The 25611-nt window shown below is 38.0% G+C and overlaps 2 protein-coding genes across 2 annotated transcripts; one reads left to right on the top strand and one right to left on the bottom strand.

Annotated features, from left to right (window-relative positions):
- Positions 1-5063: 5063 nt before the first annotated feature.
- On the top strand, positions 5064-17686 carry LOC135471919 (uncharacterized). The gene is made up of 6 exons (XM_064751357.1): positions 5064-6876; positions 9069-9227; positions 11835-11922; positions 13800-13875; positions 14871-14918; positions 16136-17686. Exons 1-6 carry the CDS (start codon positions 6756-6758, stop codon positions 17012-17014), a joined length of 1371 nt encoding a protein of 456 aa, XP_064607427.1. The 5' UTR covers positions 5064-6755; the 3' UTR covers positions 17015-17686.
- A 1252-nt stretch (positions 17687-18938) lies between these two features.
- On the bottom strand, positions 18939-19292 carry LOC135470634 (uncharacterized). The gene has a single exon (XM_064749669.1). The coding sequence runs from the start codon at positions 19290-19292 to the stop codon at positions 18939-18941; it is 354 nt and encodes a 117-aa protein (XP_064605739.1).
- Positions 19293-25611: the final 6319 nt, after the last annotated feature.

Raw genomic sequence — 25611 nt, 5'->3', positions numbered from 1 at the left:
TTTTTATGCTAAGCATTAAATTGAAGACTTGTCATAATCTCGAACTACTGTTAAGTCGTACAACAGTTTTGAACAACGAGGCGATGATGTTTAAGGTACAAGGGTGTCATGTTGTTGATTTGCTCCTAGAAAGTCCAAAGATGTGTTCACCAGGAGACATCTACTGAGGTCAGTTATCCAGCCCAGCCTGTGGATTCACTGTCTGTTTATAGACGAACGTCGGCTCCATCACCATCATTGTCACACCTACTTTTGTTTAAGTTCTTGAATGTCTAAAGTGCTTTACAGATAGGGTGACTGGCATGAACCCTGAAGTTGTACCAAAGATTTCTTTGTGAAAACATTTCTTTTATCCAATAAAGTGACTAAATTCCCTAGATTCAGACTCATAACTAATCCTTTGCTAGAATATGACATTTGGTGTATGGGTTCTTCATATATGTTCTTAGTCTTCGTTATAAGAATCCGGGTTATAAGTTCCGTGTGAAGCATCAGCTGTATGTGCTTACATGTAAGAGAAGGCATTATTAGTTCACTTTTAGCAGATAAGGAATTGTCAGGTTTGTATAGGAGTTAGATTTCCCCATGAAAGGCAGTGAAAATGTTCCTCAGACACGTGCATGATTCGCTTATGATACTGAAGGCGATGAAACTGAAAATGTGAAGGGGACATATACGCACACAGAGGGATATATGGTCGTCTTCTTTCTACATTTCATTTTTCTGTTTGTGTATTTGCTTTCTAAATCAATTAATGAACACATAAAAAATATTAGGCTTTATAATTAATACAAGTAAGACAGCAAAGCTCATTGCGTGGTTATTTTAGGCACAAGCGGTAAACGTGTAGTGAACTTGCTAACAGCTCTTTGGCGTCATTTTTCTGGTCGTCCAGTTTTCTGGATTAATTCTGCTAAAATACATTGACATGAAATTAAAATAGCTAGAGCAAAAGTATGTAAAGCTCTATATATGCTTGATGAGTTGACCAAACAAAAACTTTCGATTATGTTCACTACAGAATGTTACTTCCTCATCAGAATTGCCCTTTGATAATCGGGCGAATGAAAAAAAGTCTTCTGTCATTGAAGTTATGAAATTTATCCTGTTTGCACACCCTCAGGGGGAAGTTAAGTGAGGGAAGTGAAGATGTAGGCATGATATTAAAAGATAATGTATACCAGACCCGAAGCTTATGCTGGCATCAAATTGAGGTCATGAAAATTGTGACTATAATAGACAGAACAAGGGCAGGAGTACTTATTTGTCAGTACCCAGAATTTAGAGGAGTACAGTAGTTATCAGAATTATAGTGGTGGCCATGTTCAAGTAAATGGGCCCTTATATTGAGGGCTTGTAGTGATCATAATTATACACGTACAAAATAGAAGCAGGATATAAGGGTTAATAATAGTAATGATGGATGATGACATGAAATGACAAGTACTTATTGGGCTTATTGACCTTGACCTTTGACCTTTTGGCATTAACCAGAAATGTTTTTCAGTCATATCTGTATACTAGTGGGTGGGGTTTTTACACTCCCTTGAGCTGGCAAGCTCATTTGAGAGAAAAAAAAACTTTGAGTACCCTAATTCCTCAGCCATTTTACATATGAACAACTTTTAATTTAATTAATGTACTTTTTTAATTTGATTTTTGGGAACAAAACTGTATATTGGTTTAGTTGGCCAATTTCAGGGCTTTAGAAAAAGTATGGTTTTATCAGTCTACCCATAATAATACCCTCAGATTGTGCTTTAATAGTTATCTTGCAAACATGCAAAATTTCTGTATAAATAAATCTGTGTTGTCTGTCATGTCTCTAAAATGGAGACAACTTACCTTTACCTCACATGTGTGACATAACATACCTTTAACACACATGTGACGTACAATCCACCTGTACATGCACTTAACATTTGCTATACAACACACCATTACCCCCACATGTGAGACTTAAGTTTACCATCACCCCATGTGAGTCATAAGTTTACCTTTACTAACATGTGAGACATAACTAAACCTTTACTCACAAGAGAGACATAACTGACCTTCACCCCATGTGAGACATACTTTACCTTTACCCCTTGTGAGACATACCTTTACCTCACATGTGAGATATAACTTACCTTTACCCCACGAGTGAGACACAACTTATCATTACCCCACGAGTGAGACACAACTTACCATTACCCCTACTGTGAGTCACCACTTACCACTACCCCACATTCCTACTGATCCTTTTCATAGCATTTGATTATGCTGAGCAAAGAAAATTTTAAAGATTGCCTGAACTGCACTCAATACTTGATTGCTGCTAATGCAGTTAGTTTGTTAGTTACATGTAGTATTAAGTCATGTCAAGCTTACCTGTGGTAGTGAGTTGCTGTTGTACATTATTTACCTTATAAATTCACATGGAAAATTGCAATTTAGAGGCAAAATAAAGATCATTAAGTCTTACATTTTGGTGCTGAAACTTTTTTGTTTTTCAGTAAGATATTCTTCAACCTTCCAAACAAACCTCAAAACACTTTCCTACAATCAATATAACTCTCAAATGGTGCTTAATAAATAACTCAATTGTAAGCATGGATGGAATTTTAGGTTTGATACAGTATATACCCACATGTAAAACTGCTGCTATTTCCTCACCCAGAGCCCAGTAGCCCTCAAGTGTAATGAAAGCCCTGTGGCTCAGGCGGATAGGGGACCCAGAGTTTTGTTACTTCAACATTGAAGGTGCTCTATAAAGCTATCAGTGTACAGATCACCATCAAAATTACTGTAATTTTGTTTTGTGGCTTTGCTAATTCCAGGTATGGTGATACTAGGTGTGTACCATACTTCATGTTTCATTTGATATACACAAACTCTGAAACTCTGTATTTGTTTCATTGATACTGCAAAGAATGTAAAGGAATTTGGTTATAAATCAGTATACACCTGTATACCTGTGTACACCTGTATACCTGTGTACACCAGTATACCTGTGTTCACCTGTAAAATGTTGGGTCATATATATGTATATACACTGTAACTGGGACAAGTAGCTTTGTCGGTTGGTCAATCGATCACGGTTTTTTACATACATCCTATCTTTTAATTTGGGTCAATCAGTAATTGACCAGGCCAGAGTGCAGGAGTACATCATTGCTGTAAGAGCCATTGTGAATTTGTGTCTGATGTGAAAAAATAAGCTACACTGGGTCTGTGCATAGTTTAGTCTGTATTTTGATTTAATATGGTCTAATATGACCATATGAAGACTGACAACAAAGCCAAGTTGAAATATCTATTCTAGACTGTGTGAGGTGTGAAAAACCTGGTAGGTTAGTGCCAACCGTATGATGATATCTATTAATTTAAAGAATTTGGTAGTACATGTGTATGGAGTTTTCCACGCAAGTAAATCATCAAAACGTGTTTTTTATGACTGAAGTAAGTATTGCTGATGTAGTACTGTAATTCTTCCACATTTTTGCATGTTTGCAAGGTGTTTTTTGAAGTATATTCTGAAGGCATGATATAACCATACTTTTTGTGAAGCCCTGGAACTGGACAATCCGACCAATGTTGTTTTATCCCCAGAATCAAATTAAAAATATGCATAAATTACAATGAAAATTGCTCTTTCATACACAAAAAGGTTGAGGAATTAGAGTATATAAAACCATAATTTGTGGTCTGTGAAATGAAAGCTATTTCTATGGTGTAACTTTTATGCATATGTTTGCAAGATGCTTATTAAAACATGCTCTTATTTTGTGTACACTGATAAAATTGTGCTCTCTGTGAAGTCCTGAAGTTTTGTGTCTAAAATCAAATCAAAAATGTAAATCGTACTGAAAGTTGCACTTTCATGTGCAACAGTGTTGAGGAATTTGAGTTGTAGTCATTGTATAATACTGTCATATCTTCAGAAGAGTTCATTGTGTTTTGCCAATCTCATTAAGAGTTGTATATCTAGACTTCTGTTACAAAATTGAAAATTAGCATTAAATTGAAACCTGTAAGAACAGTACCACAAGTTATGCCTAAGTCTGGCTTATAAAAAGCAAATTTATGACTCTGGGCTCAAATCTGAAAACAAATCCTAACCAGGAAGACCTAGTATTGAACGAGTGAAAGTTGTAGCTGATGTTAAAGTGAACTATGTTGTGCTGAAGCCATTGGTTTACTTGTGCAGCTAGTGAGATTGACTGAACCTCCCAAGTACTGCCTCATATTCTTTATCTTAGGCCACAACAATTTGAATTGTTGTTTTCAGGGCAGAAATAGATCTTTTCTCAATGTCATGGGAGAAACACGTAGGCTATAAAAATAAAACCTGTTTAATTGATGGGAATGGAAGTATGAACGGGCACAGCTTTTTTTTTTCCCGCTGAAGACATGTTTTTGTGCTCGGGAAGCCTTGAAAAACAGGACAAATCTCAAAAAATGTCAGAATTGGACAAAATGAAAAGGTGGACTTACAGGTTTTTATTTATTCCATTTTGAATATTTTAGTGTCTGCTCAGCTGTAAAACACAACATAAAGCAGGTATTACTTTAATGCTGTTTTAACTCTTCACACCTTTACTGCACACAGGCCAGCTTCACTGCACACCCCTCTGTGCGCTGTCCGTGTACAGATGTCCAGATGATACATTTTTTGAAGTGCGATTAAGGGTCTAGAGGAAGTGCTGATATAGATTGATGATTATAACAGAAACAGCGTATAGATTGTGTGTAAAGTGGTGCACATGACCCTGTGTCAGTCTACCAGGGCAGTGCTGTCAGTATCCTGTGTTTGTATAGCCTGGTTTATTTGGGATCTTCAGAACCCTTTAACTCGAACCGTGTAATCTGTACATTTGAAATGATTATCTGTCATGTTATCAGGTTCCCATAGTTACAAGTGTGTTTACATTACTTGTTAAATGGCTAAGCTGCTATCAGATTTGGCAGGTCTTAGGTAGAGATTTTGCCGTTAGCCAAATGTGGGCATCTGTTCTCAAGACTCTCCCATTCAGCTTACTCAAACCACTTACTTTTTCAACCTTTTCAACCACCTCTGCAACCAGTATTTTGAATCATTTTGAGAGAACTTTTGGGTGTAGAGAAATGATTTGCACAGTTTTACAAAGCTTGCGTCTTTTAGTGACACCAACAAGTCATTTTAGCGTCCTTTTTATAATAATTGTAGGCATACATTCCTCTGCATTGACGCAAGCTTTAGAGGCCGAAAAGGTTGAGTATCTACAGTAAGTTAATAACCCTTACCCTTGACCACTGAGGTTGTGTACTTGAAGGCAGCTTAGCCTTGCAATTATTTGCCTGTGGCGTAAAGTCATGTACCATTGCCACAGCAGGGCCCTGCCCGAATTCGATCCTCCAACCATGAAGTTGACTGCCATTGAATAACTGAATTGTTCCCTAGAACCACATTTATCAACTAGCCACTCAGATGTCAGTCACATGATATGCCAAATCAAAGCCTAGATAGTTCATTCTACTTACAAGTAATTTTAGAATTTTTGTGGTCAATAATTTGTAATATCCTGCATATTTGCCTCTCTTTTTTTTTCTGGGAAATCTTCTCTAACCTGAAAGGGTTACTTCTCATAAAAGACAACTTTTAATTTCGTTTTTGAACTATAGTTAAGACGTCAGTTCTGAGATTCAACATGCTCTTGTTACTACATAAAATGTACCACTGGTACCGTATTTACACGTAAGTGTATGTGGTAATCAGTCATGCAAGTAGACACAATGGTGTTTATTTATTTGATTAGGGGAGTTGGCCATGGCCGACTCATTAAAATGCGATTATATTTGTACATCACTCAGTAGTCAGTAATTTGCCAAAAGTCGATGGTTTTAACCGGCAGCACTCTGGCTTCCTAAACCTACGTGTATAAAACTGACAAGCATATCATATAAGCTATGACAGGTTTTTGTGTGTGACAATAAATACTAATTAAATTAATAAATACATAAATAAATACATAGTACATGCAGTGTACTTGTAATTTAGAAATGTGATTTAGTGTGTATTTCTTTTTTATACACCAGTCATTTATAGACAGGGCATATTTTGTTACAGCAATTTTGTGGTAATCGGTTTGCCATCATCCCGCTACATATATTACCTAATTAGATAAGAGTTCGTTTCTGGACTAGAACTGCAGGTGTTTCCCAGGTGCAGTTTTAATTTTTGGTGGATACATGAATACACATGTGATGATATGTTGCGACTCACATTTGTCTTTTTTCTGCAGTTGCCATGGTAACCAGATCGCCCTTTTCTGATATCTGCTATATAGACTGACGTGAAGTTTGTGTCCAGGCTACAACTCCAATTGTTTTTCAGGTTTGATATTTGGAGCATGCATAGTTACAGATGTGATGATGTTAAGCGCCTCACATTCGTCCATGGTTATATGCCCGCCGCCATTTATTGCGTACTAATTTTTTCTATCTGTTCGTCTGTATTTGTGTCTGGGCTATATCACTTATTGTTTTCCAGATGCAGTTTTTTTTTTTTGACATAGATACAAATGTGATGATGTTTCTTGTAAACTTTTCAGGTTACTATTTAATACTAAACCTACATGTATCATCAGTACCCATGAAGTACTTCTTAGTTTATACTCACCACTGTGCTACGCTGGAATTGGTTTATTCATTTGAACAAATCTGTTTGAACTCTTGTTACCACAGGTCCGGGTGAGGTCACTGAATTTCAAATAGAGCCCTTAAAGACAAGCATGAAGTTGAAGTGGTCTCCCCCTGACTGCCAGAAACTCACCAGTTTCCCGTCCTCATACACAGTCAGTTACGGGGCGGCCGACACCACAACTGAGAACTCCTCTGCACAGTGTGACTCAGGTAAGTATATAGCTGACTTGTCAGCTATTATACTCAGTCAGCTACGGGGGGTGGTGGGGGGGGGGGGGGTGTCAACAGCACAGCCGAGAACTCCCCTAAGATCAGCAAACACAGTGTGACTCAGGTTAGCATAAAGCTGACTTGTCAGCCATCATATCCAGTCAGTTATGGGGCGGCCGACACCACAGCCGAGAAGCCCTCTGCACAGTGTGGCTCGGGTGAGTATAAAGCTGACTTGTCAGCTATTATACTCAGTCAGCTACGGGATGGCCGACACCACAGCCGAGAACTCCTCTGCACAGTGTGACGCAGGTGAGTATAAAGCTGACTTGTCAGCTATTATACTCAGTCAGCTACGGGACGGCCGACACCACAGCTGAGAACTCCTCTGCACAGTGTGACTCAGGTGAGTATAAAGCTGACTTGTCAGCTATTATACTCAATCAGCTACGGGACGGCCGACACCACAGCTGAGAACCCCTCTGCACAGTGTGACTCGGGTGAGTATAAAGCTGACTTGTCAGCTATTTTACCCAATCAACTACGGGATGGCCGACACCACAGCCGAGAACTCCTCTGCACAGTGATCATTGAGATCATTGGAAGCTTTTGTTTTTGGATTTTCAAAGTCTTTGAAGTCCTTGAAGAATATATATATTTTTTTTTCATTATTGAAAATCATAATCATATTAAACCATGTTCCAAAACAGACCAATAAATAAGCAGCCAAATTAGTATCCAGTTATTCTTCACATAATTGGTTAGAGCGTCAGTCTCAGTGTCGTCTCAGTGTCAGGAGCTCTGTGATCAAACCCAGGTCTGGTCATGTCAAAGGCTATAAAAATGGGACATGTTGCTGCCACGCGTGGCTAGAGAATGGAGACAGAACTGGTTGAGCCAAGTCAGTATAATGTGATTAGGTAGGCGTGTCATGTCTGGTGTCTACTTTAGTGGCAGCAGCTGACTTTCTTAGCGTGGACTTGCCCTGCCACATAAGGACACAACATATACACGCTGGGATTGGAATCTCCTCGTTAACATATGACTGAAAAATTCTTAAGTACGACATAAGCCCCTAGCGTTTATAAATATTTCTTGCAGTCGGTCATTGCAAGAGTTGAAAAACATAAGATATGTGGTATAGATACTTTCAGTATGGCTCATAATGCTTACCATAGTATTCAAATATCTGAATGCCTTTCTATGCTCTCAAGAAAAATTTCAAAAAAATAAAGGAAAGTATTTTTACGCGTAGTTTTCAGTTGTCCAAATGATGAACCATACTTCGTACTTTAGCTTTCTTTTATTAAAAAACATTTTCACCTACTGCTGAGAACTCTGCTACATATAAGCTACACATGTTCTCTGATAGGTGTGTATAGGAAGATGTTAGTCTAACTGAATCAGATCTAGACTAGTAGCCAGTCACTACATGTACCGACTTGTTAATCACTAGATGTGATGCACCTGTACCTGGTAACACCTGTCCGTTATTAGTCCTGTATTGGTACTGGAGGGGACTATAGGTCTTTACCTGTAAAGCCAGTCAGTCCATCAATCAGTCAGTCTGTCCGTCATAAATCAGAATATGATGTTTACCATGACAATTTACAGGTCGAGATTGAGTTTCGGCTTGTTTTGTTAATTAACAGTGAACTGTCTACTTCATTTCCCAAAATGGCTACCGGGTGTGCATGAATTCGAGCAGACGTTATTGGTTGCTGCTCGTCAACCAATTTTAAGAAAATTTACCTAAATCTAGTCCCTAAAGTTTGTCCGCCATGATGTTTTAAGCAAATTATAAGTTGTCCACCTTTATGAGGTTAGTTTCCAACCAAATGTACAAGCTGTCAGCAGACTGCGGATGGCGGTGGCTTCCCCAGGGCTCTGCCCCATTTCCTCCCAAAATAACGCTGGCCTCTGTTGATGAGTGAAATCTTCTTCAGTACAGAATTAAACACCAATCAAATAAATAAATAAATATAAATTACAAGTTGAATACAAAATAATAGAAGAATGTATCATCAAGTATGTTCCCTGACCAGCACCAGTGAAATGAATAATTAGACTCGTGTGTTTCCATCTAAGATCAGCAAGCTTTCCTCATAACAATGCAATATTTGTAGGGTGATGGAAGGGAGGGGTACACACATCTTCACAACACTGATTGCTTTTTTCTTCCTGTTTTGCAGTTGCCGCTATGTTACAAACAGAAAACGTATGTCTTGATTTTCCATCTGGAACTGTATGCAAGACAAGTCTAGAATCTCTCAAGTCAGGCCAGATGTACTTTGTGTGTGTTCATGGAATATCGGACGACAAATCCGGCAAGTGGGTCTTTCGCCGTGCACGTAAGTGTGTTACCTACATGTAAATTGATCAAGGGATGTGTAAGTTTCACAGGGATAGGAAAATGTGGTAGACTTGGCGTTGTGTGGTCAGCCTTCCGCTAGTACATGGAGTTCGTGGGAATTTTCTTCTGGCTAAGATGGTGGATGGCACTTTTAAGACAACAATGTAGATAGATTTATCTTCCCCACAAAGTCGCCAAATTTGTTTTTAATAGCATTTTAGTAGTCTTAAGATGAACTTGTTGTGTCAATCAGTAGCTTTAACTGGACCGTCTGACAGAAATGGGTCACGTGAAACTGTCTGTTGGTCCTAAACATGATGGAAATGAAAATCTTGCGAGAAAAAAGGTATGTCTTTATAGTTGAATGACAAACAGTTATAAGCCAATCAAATTTTTGACTATGACCACTTTAAATCATCTTTGAAAAAACATGTAAGCTCCTACCCTTGCTTCCTGAAATCCTGCAAGCTAATGATACACATTGTCTCATTACTGTTGAATCAAGCAAGAAACTGATATATGTTGCAAGTTATCATTCTAACTAAAGGCCATAAAAGTCAGTAAGGAAGTGTGTCTACACTCTCTTATGAAGTTTGAATTGACAAATAGATCTTTAAATTCAGACCTGAATGTATGAATTTTTCAAGGGAATTGAGAGTACAGGTACCTATTTTGGGGATACTTATGTTGATTGTCATCAGTAGGAATATACATACATTGATTGTCATCAGTAGGAATATACATACATTGATTGCCATCAGTAGGAATATACATACATTGATTGTCATCAGTAGGAATATACATACATTGATTGTCATCAGTAGGGATAGACATACATTGATTGTCATCAGTAGGGATATACATACATTGATTGTCATCAGTAGGAATATACATACATTGATTGTCATCAGTAGGAATATACATACATTGATTGTCATCAGTAGGGATAGACATACATTGATTGTCATCAGTAGGGATAGACATACATTTATTGTCATCAGTAGGAATATACATACATTGATTGTCATCAGTAGGAATATACATACATTGATTGTCATCAGTAGGGATAGACATACATTGATTGTCATCAGTAGGAATATACATACATTGATTGTCATCAGTAGGGATAGACATACATTGATTGTCATCAGTAGGAATATACATACATTGATTGTCATCAGTAGGAATATACATACATTGATTGTCATCAGTAGGAATATACATACATTGATTGTCATCAGTAGGGATAGACATACATTGATTGTCATCAGTAGGGATAGACATACATTGATTGTCATCAGTAGGAATATACATACATTGATTGTCATCAGTAGGGATAGACATACGTTGATTGTCATCAGTAGGAATATACATACATTGATTGTCATCAGTAGGGATAGACATACATTGATTGTCATCAGTAGGAATATACATACATTGATTGTCATCAGTAGGAATATACATACATTGATTGTCATCAGTAGGGATAGACATACATTGATTGTCATCAGTAGGGATATACACACATTGATTGTCATCAGTAGGGATATACACACATTGATTGTCATCAGTAGGAATATACACACATTGATTGTCATCAGTAGGAATATACACACATTGATTGTCATCAGTAGGAATATACACACATTGATTGTCATCAGTAGGAATATACATACATTGATTGTCATCAGTAGGGATAGACATACATTGATTGTCATCAGTAGGAATATACATACATTGATTGTCATCAGTAGGAATATACACACATTGATTGTCATCAGTAGGGATAGACATACATTGATTGTCATCAGTAGGGATATACACACATTGATTGTCATCAGTAGGGATATACACACATTGATTGTCATCAGTAGGAATATACACACATTGATTGTCATCAGTAGGAATATACACACATTGATTGTCATCAGTAGGAATATACACACATTGATTGTCATCAGTAGGAATATACATACATTGATTGTCATCAGTAGGAATATACACACATTGATTGTCATCAGTAGGAATATACAGACATTGATTGTCATCAGTAGGAATATACATACATTGATTGTCATCAGTAGGGATATACACACATTGATTGTCATCAGTAGGGATAGACATACATTGATTGTCATCAGTAGGAATATACATACATTGATTGTCATCAGTAGGAATATACACACATTGATTGTCATCAGTAGGAATATACATACATTGATTGTCATCAGTAGGAATATACATACATTGATTGTCATCAGTAGGGATAGACACACATTGATTGTCATCAGTAGGAATATACATACATTGATTGTCATCAGTAGGAAGGAAGGAGGATAGGGTTGATTCTGTTTTAGGAAATATGATTTTTTAGCAAAGCTTTCAGCTTTTCCACTCATTATGGTCATACTAACTGAGATGATCTGCCAGCAACCAGCAGATGGTCATGGGCCTCCCCCAGGTGCTGCCAGATTCTCTCACACCATAATGCTGGCCATTGTTGTGTAAATGAAATATTCTTGAGTACAGTGCAGAAACACTAATGAAAGAAATAAATAAATTTCAGGGAAGCTTAATCTGAGTCAGTTCTTGCTCTTCTTCACAGACACTCCAGATAATACTAACTTGGGACTGATTGTTGGCCTTTGTATTGGTGGAACGGTTTTGATCGGCATTATCATTATCTGTTGCAGGTATGTGTGTTTACACATTATTTACGTCAAAGCTCACTCTCATATAATACTTTCTAATTTGTAATTTTGTATATGCTAAGTTGGTTAGCACGCTAACGCAGCGCAATGACCCAGGAGCCTCTAACCAATGCAGTCGCTTTGAGTTCACAGCTCATGCTTGCCTTACGTGGGGATGTGTTCCAGCAACCTGCGGGTGGTCATGGTTTTCCATCGGGCTCCTCGTTTCCTCCCACCATAATGCGGGCCGTCGTATAAGCGAAATATTCTTGATTGCGGCATAAAACACCAATCAAATAAATAAATAAATAACCATAATAAGCCAGATCAAAGTCTTTGTCTTTACTGGCTGTTCTATTAACCGAACTCACTCATATTAAAGGACAGGACAATTAACATGGGCAATTTTTTTTCAAAATCTTCAATGAAAATTAACAGTTTATGTTCTGGAAATAAATGTGGTCTACAGTTTGTCAGTAGAGCTGAATTTGTTATTACAGGGATCACAATATTTAGCTGTGACGGAGTGACAGAAATTGTGACGGAAAACAACTGTGACATTTTGTGGCAATTTCAGCTTACATGTTACTGTGACCAAAAAGATGGGGAAAAAGTTTTAATTTGTAATTTTTGAAAGTTACTGAAAAGTTGTGTATTATAAGTGGCCATGAATAAAATGCACTGCCTACATGTAGGTATAAGTAAGCAACTATATTTATAATACAAGAAGGTCATACTGAATTGTAGTAAATTATGTTTGCCAGCAACCTGCGGATGGTTGTGGGTTTTCCCGGGGCTCTGCCCCTTTTCCTCCCACCATAATGCTGGCTGCCGTCTTATAAGTGAAATATTCTTGAGTATGGCGTAAAACACCAATCAAATAAATAAATAATTAAGTTATGTTAAAGTAACACATACAAGTAAATACTTTTTGAAATGGCTTTTATCTTCCAGATTATCTGTAATGTTCAGCTCAGATTCTGTGTTGTGATCTTTTTGAAATTCTTGTATTTCATGTATCGTAAAATTTACAATACTTGTTTATCTCTTTGCAAAAGTCATAATAGATATCTGAAAATATTCCACTGGCTTCAGAATTGATATTTGACTGGTTAATATTATGTTCCCCATATATTGCTGAACCAGATTCATTAAAAATTCTCCTCCGCATGTCTGGGAAGGTCTTCCAGCAACTTGTGGATGGTCGTAGGTTTTGCCCGGTTTCCTCCCACCATAAGGCTGGCTGCTGTTGTATAAGTGAAATATTCTTGAGTACAGCGTAAAACATCAATCAAATAAATAAATAACTAAAACTTCTGTGGATTGATTAGTCTGTATTACAGATGAGGCCTCCTTGGCTGAGTGCAGTGACACAGGAGCTTCTCACGAATGGGGTTGCTGTTAGTTCGTCCAGCTCATGCTGGCCTCTTCTCTGGCAATCCGCTGGCTGCTGTTGTATTTATTTGATTTATTTGATTGGTATTTTACGCCATACTTAAGAATATTTCACTCATACAACGGCGGCCAGCATTATAGTGGGAGGAATCTGGGCAGAACTCCGGAGAAAACCCACGACTATCCGCAGGTTGATGCCAGACCTTCCCACTTACGGCTGGAGTGGAAGCCAGCATGAGCTGGACTTGAATTGGTGAGAGGTTCCTAGGTCAATACGCTGCGCTAGCGCGCTAACCAACTGAGCCACGAAGGCCCCTGGCTGCTGTTATATAAGTGAAATATACCCGAGTGCCTTGAAAACCAGCAATCGTATAAATAAATAAATTTCAGACTGGTTAACGCTGATGACATTAGGCGTACTCTTCATATTTTTTTCATGTAGCACTATATTGATATGTTGTTCTGTGTTTTTTTTTCTTATGCAGACTGTTCTGGTTAAGTCAGAACAAAAAGAACGATTTTACGTATCCTGAAGCATTTCGGCCATTGCCAGATCTAGAGGTAAGTATGAAATGTAAAAATAAAGTCAGCTGGCTGTTTCCATTGGTACCACCAGACTGGTAGATCATACGCAGAACCAAGTAGAAACAGGCAGAACCAGGTAGAACCAGGGCCTGTGGAATTGCCAGAAACACATGGCTATTTTTACGCATGAGCTAGCACATTGAAGACTTTGGCACAGTCTCAAAACACTTTGGCTCAGTTCTAATTTTAAATGTGTATTTTTAAACTTTCAACTTTTTGACTTGAAACAGTGCTCGAGTGCAAGTAAAATTTCGGGTGTTACAAAGATGAACTTCAAAGAGTGATTGCGTGTTTTGTATTTGATGATATTAATGTTCTGAGTTTATATTGCCTGGGTGAGCGGTAAAAAAACATGGAATATTTCATTTTCATGTCATTTATTTCACCAGAGGTAGTGTACAGAGGTGTGTGAAACACAACTAGTATGTAAATTAATAACAAATATCAAGTAATTGTAAACAGTGTATCAAATTATCCCTGGCTGGAGTAGAAATCAGGAAGAGTTTATTTTAACCTATATCTCTCATATTTGAGGAGAGAAGGTGTATGGACGGACAGTGTTTCCAATTATATGTCAGATAACTGTATAAATAAGAATAATACACTCACACACAGATTCATTAGATTCGTATACGTTATATAGTGAGGACATATTAGATACAGATCAAATATCAAGATGGAGGCAGAATTTTATTTAAGTAAACAATAATGATGCAGGTTTAATCTCTCTAGAAGTGACAATTATTAAGCAGGCACTCCCTTAGCTGGGACTTGAAAAGTGACATTGGTGTGCAGGTTTTCAATTCGGAGGTCAATTTTTTCCATGGTACAGGTCCCTTAATTTTGCAGGTATATATTAGACAAATTAGATTTCTGAAATGGTCGCTAGAGATGAAGACATGATGCTCTTGTTAAAAGATGCTCTTCAACTTTTGGTAAATTTTTAATTGTATTGTGTTTCATTTGTACAGAGTTCTTATTATGCTGAAATAAATGGCTATCACACCGTGTCCACCGAGGTATGTAATTAACAGAAAATCATAGTCATTTCTTGTTTAGAGCAAAAATAACCATAAGTCTTAAACCATTGAACCTTTACTTTGGTTTAATAGGAATAAAACCTCATTCCTATATGTAGGATTTCCACAAGGACTATATTATGAAAAAAATTTATGTCTATCCTGGCTGGAAATATTCTAAGATGTGAAGAAACTTATTAAGACTTGTTATAGCAACGCCAATATTCCTCACTTGAGGAAATTAGAAACATAGTATCATACAGTCAACAACATTTTCTTCTCTTGTTTGAGACATATCTGCCTGTTTAATATTTCCCTGTGATCTTAATAATTATCATGAAATAGTTCAAAATTCTATATACATGTACCTGTGTATAAATGTTTAATTTACACACTTTTTAAAATTTTCCTTTGATCTTAATAATTACTCTGTCGTTGGTTTCGTTGATTTCCCACGGTCTCTGCTCGATTTCCTCTCGCCATAATGTTGGCCGCCGTGGTAGAAGTGATATATTCTTGATACATCGTAACACATATTGTAAAATAGTTCAATATTATACATTTAATTTATACCAGCATTGGACATGTATGTATCTACATGTGTGTGTCCAGGTGATGAAAGTTATTTTCTGAAATTTTCGAAATATTTACGTCTCTTCCCATAGTAAATTTTTTTTTCTCCAAACTTGTCATTGTTCTTCTGCTATTTAGCTTTTATTTTTGATTAAAAGGGGAAATTATTTTTTTTGTGTGAAATTGTGAAATTTAAAGACATCAGTCAGTTGAATATTTAAGAAAACAGAAAATCAAGGAAGTCCAGTTGAAGCTATGTCTAAAAGTATGGCTTTCTATTTTTTTCCAAATAAAGAATGCATTTAAATTTTTTAATTTTTAATGTTTCCCTATGGACCATATATTGATAATGTTGAATATGTCAGTGTATTGCAACATTGAGTTTTCTGTACTATTATGTTCACCTTTGAAAAAATTCTTTTCACGTAAGAAACTATTCCAAAATTATTTAGAAAATAGAAGCATTTGACTGCCTTCAGTTTTTGCCCAAGAACAAAAATCTTACAAAAAAGTAGAAATAAATAAAGTAAGTGGTAATGTCAGATATACTTATTTCCTTTTTCTGTCACTTAAACTTAGCAAAATTTTATGTATGTATCTTTTATGAGTTTAACCTACATATTTTTTTCCTCGTTCATTACCAGATTTGTAATGGTGAGAGCCCCATACATACGGGTTATGGCAATATCCCAAACGGTGTGGCTCATCACTCAACAAATGGTGGCTTTAACATACTGTCAGTAGAGTGTCCTGACTCCCCAGGCCCAGGGTCCTCAGGTCCGGGCTCCACAGCGCCAGGATCGACAGAGTCGGGATCCCCAGTGCCACTCCTCTTTCCTCACCAGTTACCTCAGGGGGACTTACAAGAGCAGATCTCAGATGCTTCCAGCAACCCAAACGTATCAAGCCAAGACTTAACAAGGAATAACTTACCTGATCGTGTCTCCCCTGAAGTTGGAGATTCGCCAGGGTCTGACCTGTCAGAAGACAATGTCTTACCTGGCCCTGCAGACTCCTGCTCGGCGGGAGATACGCAGCTGCAAACACCTGGTGAGCACAGTCAGGACAGGGGTGAAACAGAAGAGCCTTCATATGATACAGACGAGGAGTATGATGATACAGATTGGACAGATGAAAGCGACCAGTACAAGAAGCCGAAGATGGCTCAAACTGAGGATTTTGATGTATTCCAAGACTCATCGTCTTCGTTGCAAGGCAAAGAGATGTCTGGGTCCACAACTGAATTGTTAACGAAGCACAGAGCAGCAGAAGAAGGGAAAGATTTAGTTGGGAAGGATAATTTTGGAGGACCAGCAAGTCGGTCTAATAGCATGACCTCTTACGCTCGCCTGAGCAGTGTTAGACAAGGCACTAGTACATCAGACTCCTCTTCTGATCATACAGTACCATTCCCAACCAAGACACGTGTAACCGAGGAGGAACTGGTCAAACAAAAGGCCTTAGAGAGGCACAGGGCAGGGGTAGAGGAGACAGAGACCAGAACTGAGCAGACTAGTGTGTGATATTTTATGATCTCCCCAGTAATGGATTAGTTCAGGATTATGTAATATGTGTTGACACCATACAACCGATGGTTTTTCAAAAGCCAAATCCAAACTGTAGGCATCTAAACAAAGTTTAAGATCATGCACTTCAAGGGACAGATTGCGATTGCCTGTAAAACAGGTTGCGATTGCCTATGGAGCAGGTTGTGATTGTGGAGTATGTTGCCATTGTTCGCGGAGCAGGTTGCCATTGTTTGTGGAGCAGGTTGATATTGTCAGCAGAGCAGGTTGAAGGTGTCCACGGATCAGGTTAAGGTTGTTCACGGAGCAGTTTGCGATCAAATTTGAGATCAGGCCATTGCATGGGCAATGAGGACTCAGTCCAAGCACAGGATTTTGACCAGCAAAGGATTTGTGCCCAAGATTTATGAAGCATCATTTTATGCCCATGGATATGACTAGCTAAAGGCCTATTTAGGCCAAAGGCTTTGGATTAACAGTGCATGAATTCAAGAACACAGCAAGGTCATTAAGGAATCAGGCTGGACTCGGCGACGACTCTTGACCGGAGATCAGGGCATGAGTCAGATCAGGTTGTAAGTCATGGGTCAAACAAGTCAGATCATTTCTTATTACATACACACATGAATTTATATTGCACGAATCAAAAGACACCTTTGGAGGCTTGTTGTAAGGAACTACCATAAAAGTGCCTGGAATCTGGGCATATTGTTGATCAAGGATTTTCTCTGCCAATTGTTATGCAAGGGAAACAACTCTGCAAAGAGAGCAGACTTTCACCAGTGAGTATTATCATAATCGCTCTTGAGTCATGTGTGTACTTCAGGACTTGGTTATTGTTACATGCATTTCTTTTCTTTGGCTGACAGAAGAGCGGCTAAACATTAACTTTTAGCTACTGAACACTGGTCAGTGTTATTTTGTTGTGAATTCCATGTGCATATATGTAACTGAGTTGGATATACAGTCATGGTGTGTACATACTTACTTGCAACCTGTGGATGGTCGTGGGTTTCCACCAGGCTATGCCCAATTTCCTCCAATCCATAATGCTGGCCGCCGGTGTAGAAGTGAAATATTCTTGAGTACAAACACCAATCAAATAAATAAATGAATATAGTTTTTGAGACATAATCATGACTTCATTGTGCAGTTTCCAAGAAATGACATTAGTACCACATCCGTCCATCTACATGTATATGTCTTAAATTTGTGTAAATATTTTCCCATAAGATTTTCATGGACAATGTGGTGATTACATGATCACCAGTCCTGTGTACAACTGTATAGAATACATGATGCTGACATCTCTGGCTATTTTTCATATGCCTAGTTTTGTAAAAAAAACTTGCTCTAATTGAATGTGGATATCAGGAGTTTCCAAATATGCTTGATCATATTGTATACCTGTGTTACCAGCTTGATCATATTGTATACCTGTGGTACCAGCTTGATCATATTGTATACCTGTGGTACCAGCTTGATCATATTGTATACCTGTGTTACCAGCTTGATCATATTGTATACCTGTGTTACCAGCTTGATCATATTGTATACCAATGTTACCAGCTTGACATTATTACTTAACCTTACCTTAGAATGGGCCAAAGTGCAGGGAAATGCAGATGTTAAGATCCAGATTCCTGCCAAAAATCACAAAATTGTAAAATATTTTGAAAAAATTCTGGTGTGCATTTTGGACGTCACTGCTATGAATTTGCAGCCTTGCTCATGTAGGGATATTTTATGAATCCGCATCATTCTGTTTTGACTGACAAAAACTGTACCTCTCTTTTAAGGCAAGAAACTGACTAATCTGGCCAATGTGGAATCTGGTTTATGGGTTGAACTAATGGATAATTTGCCCTCTAATCTTGTTATTTTTCATGTGAAGTACTTTGGGAAGTAACTGATGGAAAGGTCAGATGTTTACAGAATTCTTCTTGATCAGCCACTTGTTTACAGGCATTCTGTTGACTGGGAACTTGTTTACAGGCATTCTGCTGACAGGAAACTTGTTTACAGGCATTCTGTTGACAGGGAACTTGTTTACAGGCATTCTGTTGACAGGGCTCGTGTTTACAGGAATCTTGTTCAGGGGGTACAGGTGTCTTCTTGACGGGAACTTGTTTACAGGTATCTTGTTGACAGGGCATTTGTTTACAGCCATGTTGTTGATAGGGAATTTTCTTACATGCATCTTGTTGACAGGGAATTTGTTTGCAGGCGTCTTGTTGACAGGCGTCTGGTTGACAGAGAACTTGTTTACAGGCATCTTGGTGACAGATCCTTTGATTTATTTGATCGGTGTTTTACGCCATACTCAAGAATATTTCATTTATATGACGGTGGCCAGCATTAGGGTGGGTGGAAACTGGGCACAGCCCCGGGGGAAACCTACGACCATCCGCAGGTTGCTGTCAGACCTTCCCACGTACGATCAAAGAGGAAGCCAGCATGAGCGACAGATCCTTTGTGTATGAGCTAATCGTTGTCAAGGATCTTGTGGAGAAGACTGATGGTCATTGAACCTGATCATTGAATAATCCAACAGCTGCAATCAAAGCTGACATATGACTTAGACGTTTTCACCTCTCTCAGGCTTTTTGAAAACACCATGCCACCACAGTGACAACAACATATGATGACCAAAAGCCTAAATGCAAGGATAATGTTAGTACATTCGGAAATTAAGGTGACAAACGCATGACAAGATTTACATCATTTATCTCTGTAATACAATGGAACTGTAAGGTAATTTTAGTTGTTTTTAGATAAAAATCTTAACGCTCTCAGAATACTAAGCTACTGTATCTTGAGATGCATTTTTACTGTACAGTACAGGTAGCAGTTGCAGTGCTTTCTTTCCTTTGCATTTCTTGTGTTAAGTTTATTCTTTTGTTTTGTTTTATTTTTATCCAGTAGCATGTGCTTCGCTACATTTGTATATCATTACCATGTCATTACAGGTGCATTTACTTGCTAAACACCAAGTCTTACTTGCTAAACACTATGTCTTACATGCTAAACACTACATCTCACTTGCTGAACACTACGTCGTACTTGCCAAATACTACGTCTTACTTGCCAAACACTATGTCTTACTTGCTAAACTCTAATTGACTCCTCAAACTGTGTTAAAATCATGTTAGAAGTGGGTTAAAAACATCTTTCAAACTGGGAGAAAAACATGTTACATCCTGGGTTAAAAACATCTGACAAACTGTGTTAAAAACATGTTACAAATTGAGTTAAAAATATGTGACAAACTGGTTTAAAAACATCTCACAAACTGGGTTAAAACATCTGATAAACTAGGTTAAAACATCTCACAAACTAGGTTAAAAACATCTGACAAACTGTGTTAAAATCATGTTACAAACTGAGTTAAAAACGTGTCAGTAATAGTAATTGCATGGATGACTTGCGAGAAAATAACAAATGCTGTTAAGAGATTTATTAAATGCCCATCTTAAATAGCATTGATTCTACTGTCTTTGTTGATATGGTATTCATAGCATTTTTCATGACCATTTTGTTTCCCTAAATTGGAAGTCTTCTTAATGGGTAGATGATCTCTCAAAATATAGACTAAGATCTTAGGTCTCATTGCCCTATTCGCATGTAAAGATTGTGAATACATGTCTATCATTTGTTCATATATTTTCTAAATGTTCCACAGATGGATAAATATGCCTTTTTTTTTTAAATGAATTGTTTGCTGATAAATTTAAGCGGTTCATCGTTCTACTTCAGAATATGTGCTGATTCACTCCCAAACAGAACAAGCCCAAATTTGAACCTGTTTTTTCACCCTTATCTTTGAACTGACAGAGTTGAAGTTTAATATGTCAGCAAGTGTTAAGCGATGGGATATAGCAGTTGCAATGTCAGCTTTTTGGGCCATATGCTGCGAGGTATATTGACCTCCACAATTCTGAATTAATCAAAAAAGGGCTCACATTCAAAAACTTTAAGCATGAAGATTTTGATACTTTTTCTGATGAATCGGTTTCTTTTACCCCAACAACATGGATTCCCATGTAAGTGTCTGTAATTTTCAACTTTCTGGTCAGATCAGGACAAAATGGGCATACCTGGTAAAATTGCCTGCATTCTGAATTCATGAACATTACATCTGAGTCCCGCGGCTGTTTTGTATGGTCGCATCGTCACAACACTTGCATTTGCGTATATTGTTTTGTTTTAGATGGAACAACATTCAGTTAGATTTATGTAGATACCGCGTAAACACTGCTTTTATATTTACCAGATCTTCGACTTAGAGGCCATTAAGATGTTATAGTTTAAATTCGCAGTAGCCCATCTAGCCAAACTCTGTACACTTTATATATTGTCTACACAAAGCCAAGCACATTTTCGTATTCACAGTAGGAACTTCACGTAACTCGTCGTGCGAGGGTTTTGCCAACAACCTGCGGATGGTCATGGGTTTCCACCGAGCTCTGGCCGGTTTCCTTCCACCATAATTCTGGACGCCATGCTCTTGAGTGCGGTGTAAAACGCCTATCAAATACAGCTCAAGCCCGTCCTAATGTTTGAAGTACACTAAGTCCCCAAATTACCCAGATAATCACAATGTCAAACCCTGCAGCAGCAAACCTTCTTTTAACAATAATCCAACTGTGGAAACTTTTGAAACGATGTCTTTCTGGCTGGCTGTTTGAAATCTAGACTACTGACAACGAAGTCAGTATTTGAGAATGGAAAAAGAAAAAAAAATGACCATCAAAATTCCCAGTGGAAGAATTTTTTGAGCTGCCTGCACCTGCCTTTCCATATGATCGATCATGAATGATGGTGGAAGTTGGTTTGACTTCCCAATTGAAACGTTTCTATTACGGCTTGATTATTGTTAGAAGATGCGTTGCTGATAGTGGAGGCAGTAGGGACGGATGCAGGGTTATATACATACGAAGTGTAGTCCTGCTCTAAGTGACAAACGGCCTAACCCTAGAAGTTGTGAAGATATTTGGTCAGAGTTAGAAATGTTACAAAGTGGCTTGTTACTTTCGGTCTCCACATTGAGACACAATTTTTGGGTTAAAACATATCACAGTATTAACCCCAGAGCCAAATACTTGTATAGCAAACCTGGGACTGATTTTAATCCCAGCCCAAATACAGTAAACCTTGGACTATTTTTAATCTCAGGGAAACCAATTACACAGCAAATTTGGGACAAATTTTAGTCCCAACCCAAGCTAAGAATACAGCAAACCTAGGAATAATAACCCAAACTATTTATATAGCTTTCTTGAGGCCAGTTTTGATTACACCTTTGCGCTGTAAATTCTTGAGTACAACGTTGAACCCTATTCGAATAGATAAAAAAGAAATTGAATAGGAAGTTTTGTGAAGGAAACATCCTGGCAGTCATATTATAAATGCTGACAGTGTATCAGGTCAGGTGTTTGGTTTGTAGGTTAGATTTTTTTTGTCTGTACATCTGATATTAATTAACTTTGACGAAAACCTCATATTTTTCATTGATGTGCGAGTAGGAAATATTTTTTGAACACATTGTGCCTACAGGAAAGTACACATTCAACATGGAAGAGTGATGTTTTAGGAGGCAGGCAATTGAGTTGCCATGAATTATTGAAAGTTTTGGCCCCCTTGAAAGTTTTCTACAATCTGTAAATACCATATTTCTCATACCTCAGTTATTTAATGCAAAATTTCATCTACACCTGTGCAGCAATGACAAACAAGAAAATCTGATTTACAATATATTTCTTTTTTTTTTTTAGAACAAACCCCTTATAACTCACGAGATGTCGTATATGTACTTGTAAATGTAACGACAATAATAGATGTTCTCACATGAAATGTGTGCTGTTTTCTTTCTGTCCCATTTTTTCTCTCCCATACCCATAAGAAAGAATTAAGTAGTTCATCAAAGCCACAACGTCATGTACGTGTAGTGATCCACATGACTGGTCACAAAAGCAAGTCATTGCCAAACTCAAAAGGTTATCTCCCTTGACACGTTTTATGCCCTTGGGTTTCTGTTACAATTTTAAGCCATGTCAAAAAACATTGACTATTGTTTTGGTATGGTTGTTTGCTTTATTCAGGGTTTCATTATTTTTGTGGATTAGTACTGTGCTACAGAAAGTCAGAAATGCCTACAAAACGAGATAAATGTATATATTGTTTAGCACTGTGCACTTTGTACTGGTATGTATTTCATTCATGACAGATATGTACAAAACATTGTACCTATCAAATGTCTGATTATGCTCCTTGTCTCGTTTTTTTTTGCCAGTGTTACAAGAGATGGAATTCATTTGAAATCAAATGTTTAAAATAAATATGATGTAATGTATGGTGTCAGGTATTCTCTTTCTTTTTTTGTGAAGAGAGTTATAAGTGCAAGCGAGTGTGAATGGACTTTCCATTTAGAACATTAGATGTTCTGCGTTGCTGCTTCAATTCCAATTTCTGCTTGGTTAACAGTTTAAAACGTAAGCTTATCTTTATACTCTCATATTCTCCCTACGTGGCTTACACTTTGAAAGGTTACCCTATCTTTATACTCCGATCTTTGCATAGACCGGCCACGATAGTTTGAGCGTCCGCTTTGGCGAGCGGTAGATCCAGGGTCAAACCTGGGTCGAGTCACACCTAAGACCTTAAAAGGGGAAGTTGTAATTTCCTCTCTTGGCATTCAGCGCTAAGGGGATACTGCAGCAGTATAATGGCTTGGGTGGGGCGACTTACTTGCCTTCGGTAAGACGTTTCCGTGAAGCAGCACCAGATAAAAGAGCGGTGGAAATACGCCCTGCAACAAGGAGGCACATTACATGCACTCTAAGGATTCCCTCGTCGTCATATGACTGAACAATTGTTAAGTACGACGTTAAACCCCAAGCATTCACTCACTCACTCTCTCTGCATGGCTTTCAATTTAAAAGATTACTGTATCTTTATACCCCGATATTCTCTTTGCGTGGCTTACAGGTTGAAAAGTTAGCTTATCTTTATACTCTGATATTCTCGTTGCCTGGCTTACAGTTTAAACGGTGAGCATATCTTTACACTCCGATATTCTCCCGGCATTACGTTCAATTTAAAAGGTTAGCTTATCTTTATACTCCGATATTCTCGCTGCGTAGCTTACAGTTTAAACGGTGAGCATATCTTCACACTCCGATATTCTCCCTGCATTACGTTCAATTTAAAGGGTTAGCTTATCTTAATACTCCGATATTCTCGCTGGGTGGCTTACAATTTAAACGGTCAGCTTAACTTTATACTCCGATATTTCTTTGCACCCTCCCAGATAGCACAGTTGGTAGAGCATCCGCTTCGGGAGCGGTAGATCCGTGATCAATTCTGGGTCGATTCACACCTCGCTTGGCGTTTAGCATGAAGGGGATAATGCAACGACTGGTTGACCTGTATCAGTATAATGGCTTAACTATAGGCAACTCAGTTGCTATGCCTAGCACGAGCCGCCCCAATTATATCTACTTGGTGTTTGCAATATGTCAGCGTTGTGGCTATAATGTGAGGTCAGCTAATTTGGAGATGTCATGGAACTTTAAGAGAACTACAATATCCTATTTATTTATTTCTTTCATTGATTGTGTTTTACGCCGTACTCAATACATTTTTTTATCAAGAATAATGAGATTATTATGTCACATGTAAACCGTTGGAGGAAACCGGACAGAGCCTGGGGGGAAACCGACGATCATCCAGATCATCCACATATACGGCCGGAGAGGAAGAGATAAGCTGGACTTGAACTCACTGCACTGGTGAGAGGCTCCTGGGCCAATACGCCGTGCTGGCATGCTAACTACCTCGGACACGGAGACCACTACAATGTACTAAATTATGTATACCGCCGCACTGTTTCTATTTTAACACAGCGTACAGGGTTGGTGTTGCATGTATACCCCCAAGCAACACTTTTTGTTCTAACACTATAACTATCTGTAAAATAGGTCTATACATATCTTAAGTGTGAGATAACTGAGCCTCAGTAGTTGTCTCATTAACGCTTCCCTCTTTGAAGTAAGTGAAGTTTAACAAACCTTTAGATGTCATTTGAAGGAGCAAGGTAGTGATGAAATTAACAAACAACAGATGCCGCTTGCGTCTCGCTCAAATTGCCAGAAACAATAGTCTATTCGGTATTAATTACGAACAGTTAATGAGGCAAGGGACATGTGTACAGGTAAGAGTGTGTTTTACACATACTCAGGCTAAAACTCAAACTACAATTATATAGTTTATGATGTTATATAGTCGCTGTAGTCCAAAGGTTGATACCCCGGCACGGTATCCCCCACCCAGAAAACTGACCGCAGTCATAAAAAAGTGAATAAAAACTTTTATGAAAATTTTTTTTGCATGGAACAAAGATTATTTAAAAATAAATTTCAATCAGTACGACACAAGATGGACGAGTTCAATTCCGACCTGCGACACAGAATTTGTATTCTTGTGGGCCCTAGGTGACAATATAGGCTATTTGTTTATTTGATTAGGTTTTTGCACCATATATACTAAAGAATATTTCATGTGCAGTGACAATATAAGCGCTGTACGACGACATT

The sequence above is a fragment of the Liolophura sinensis genome, chromosome 7, assembly GCF_032854445.1.
Source record: "Liolophura sinensis isolate JHLJ2023 chromosome 7, CUHK_Ljap_v2, whole genome shotgun sequence".
NCBI lineage: Eukaryota > Metazoa > Mollusca > Polyplacophora > Chitonida > Chitonidae > Liolophura > Liolophura sinensis.
Note: the sequence above shows the minus strand (reverse complement) of the source record. Positions and strands in the feature narration are given on the sequence as shown.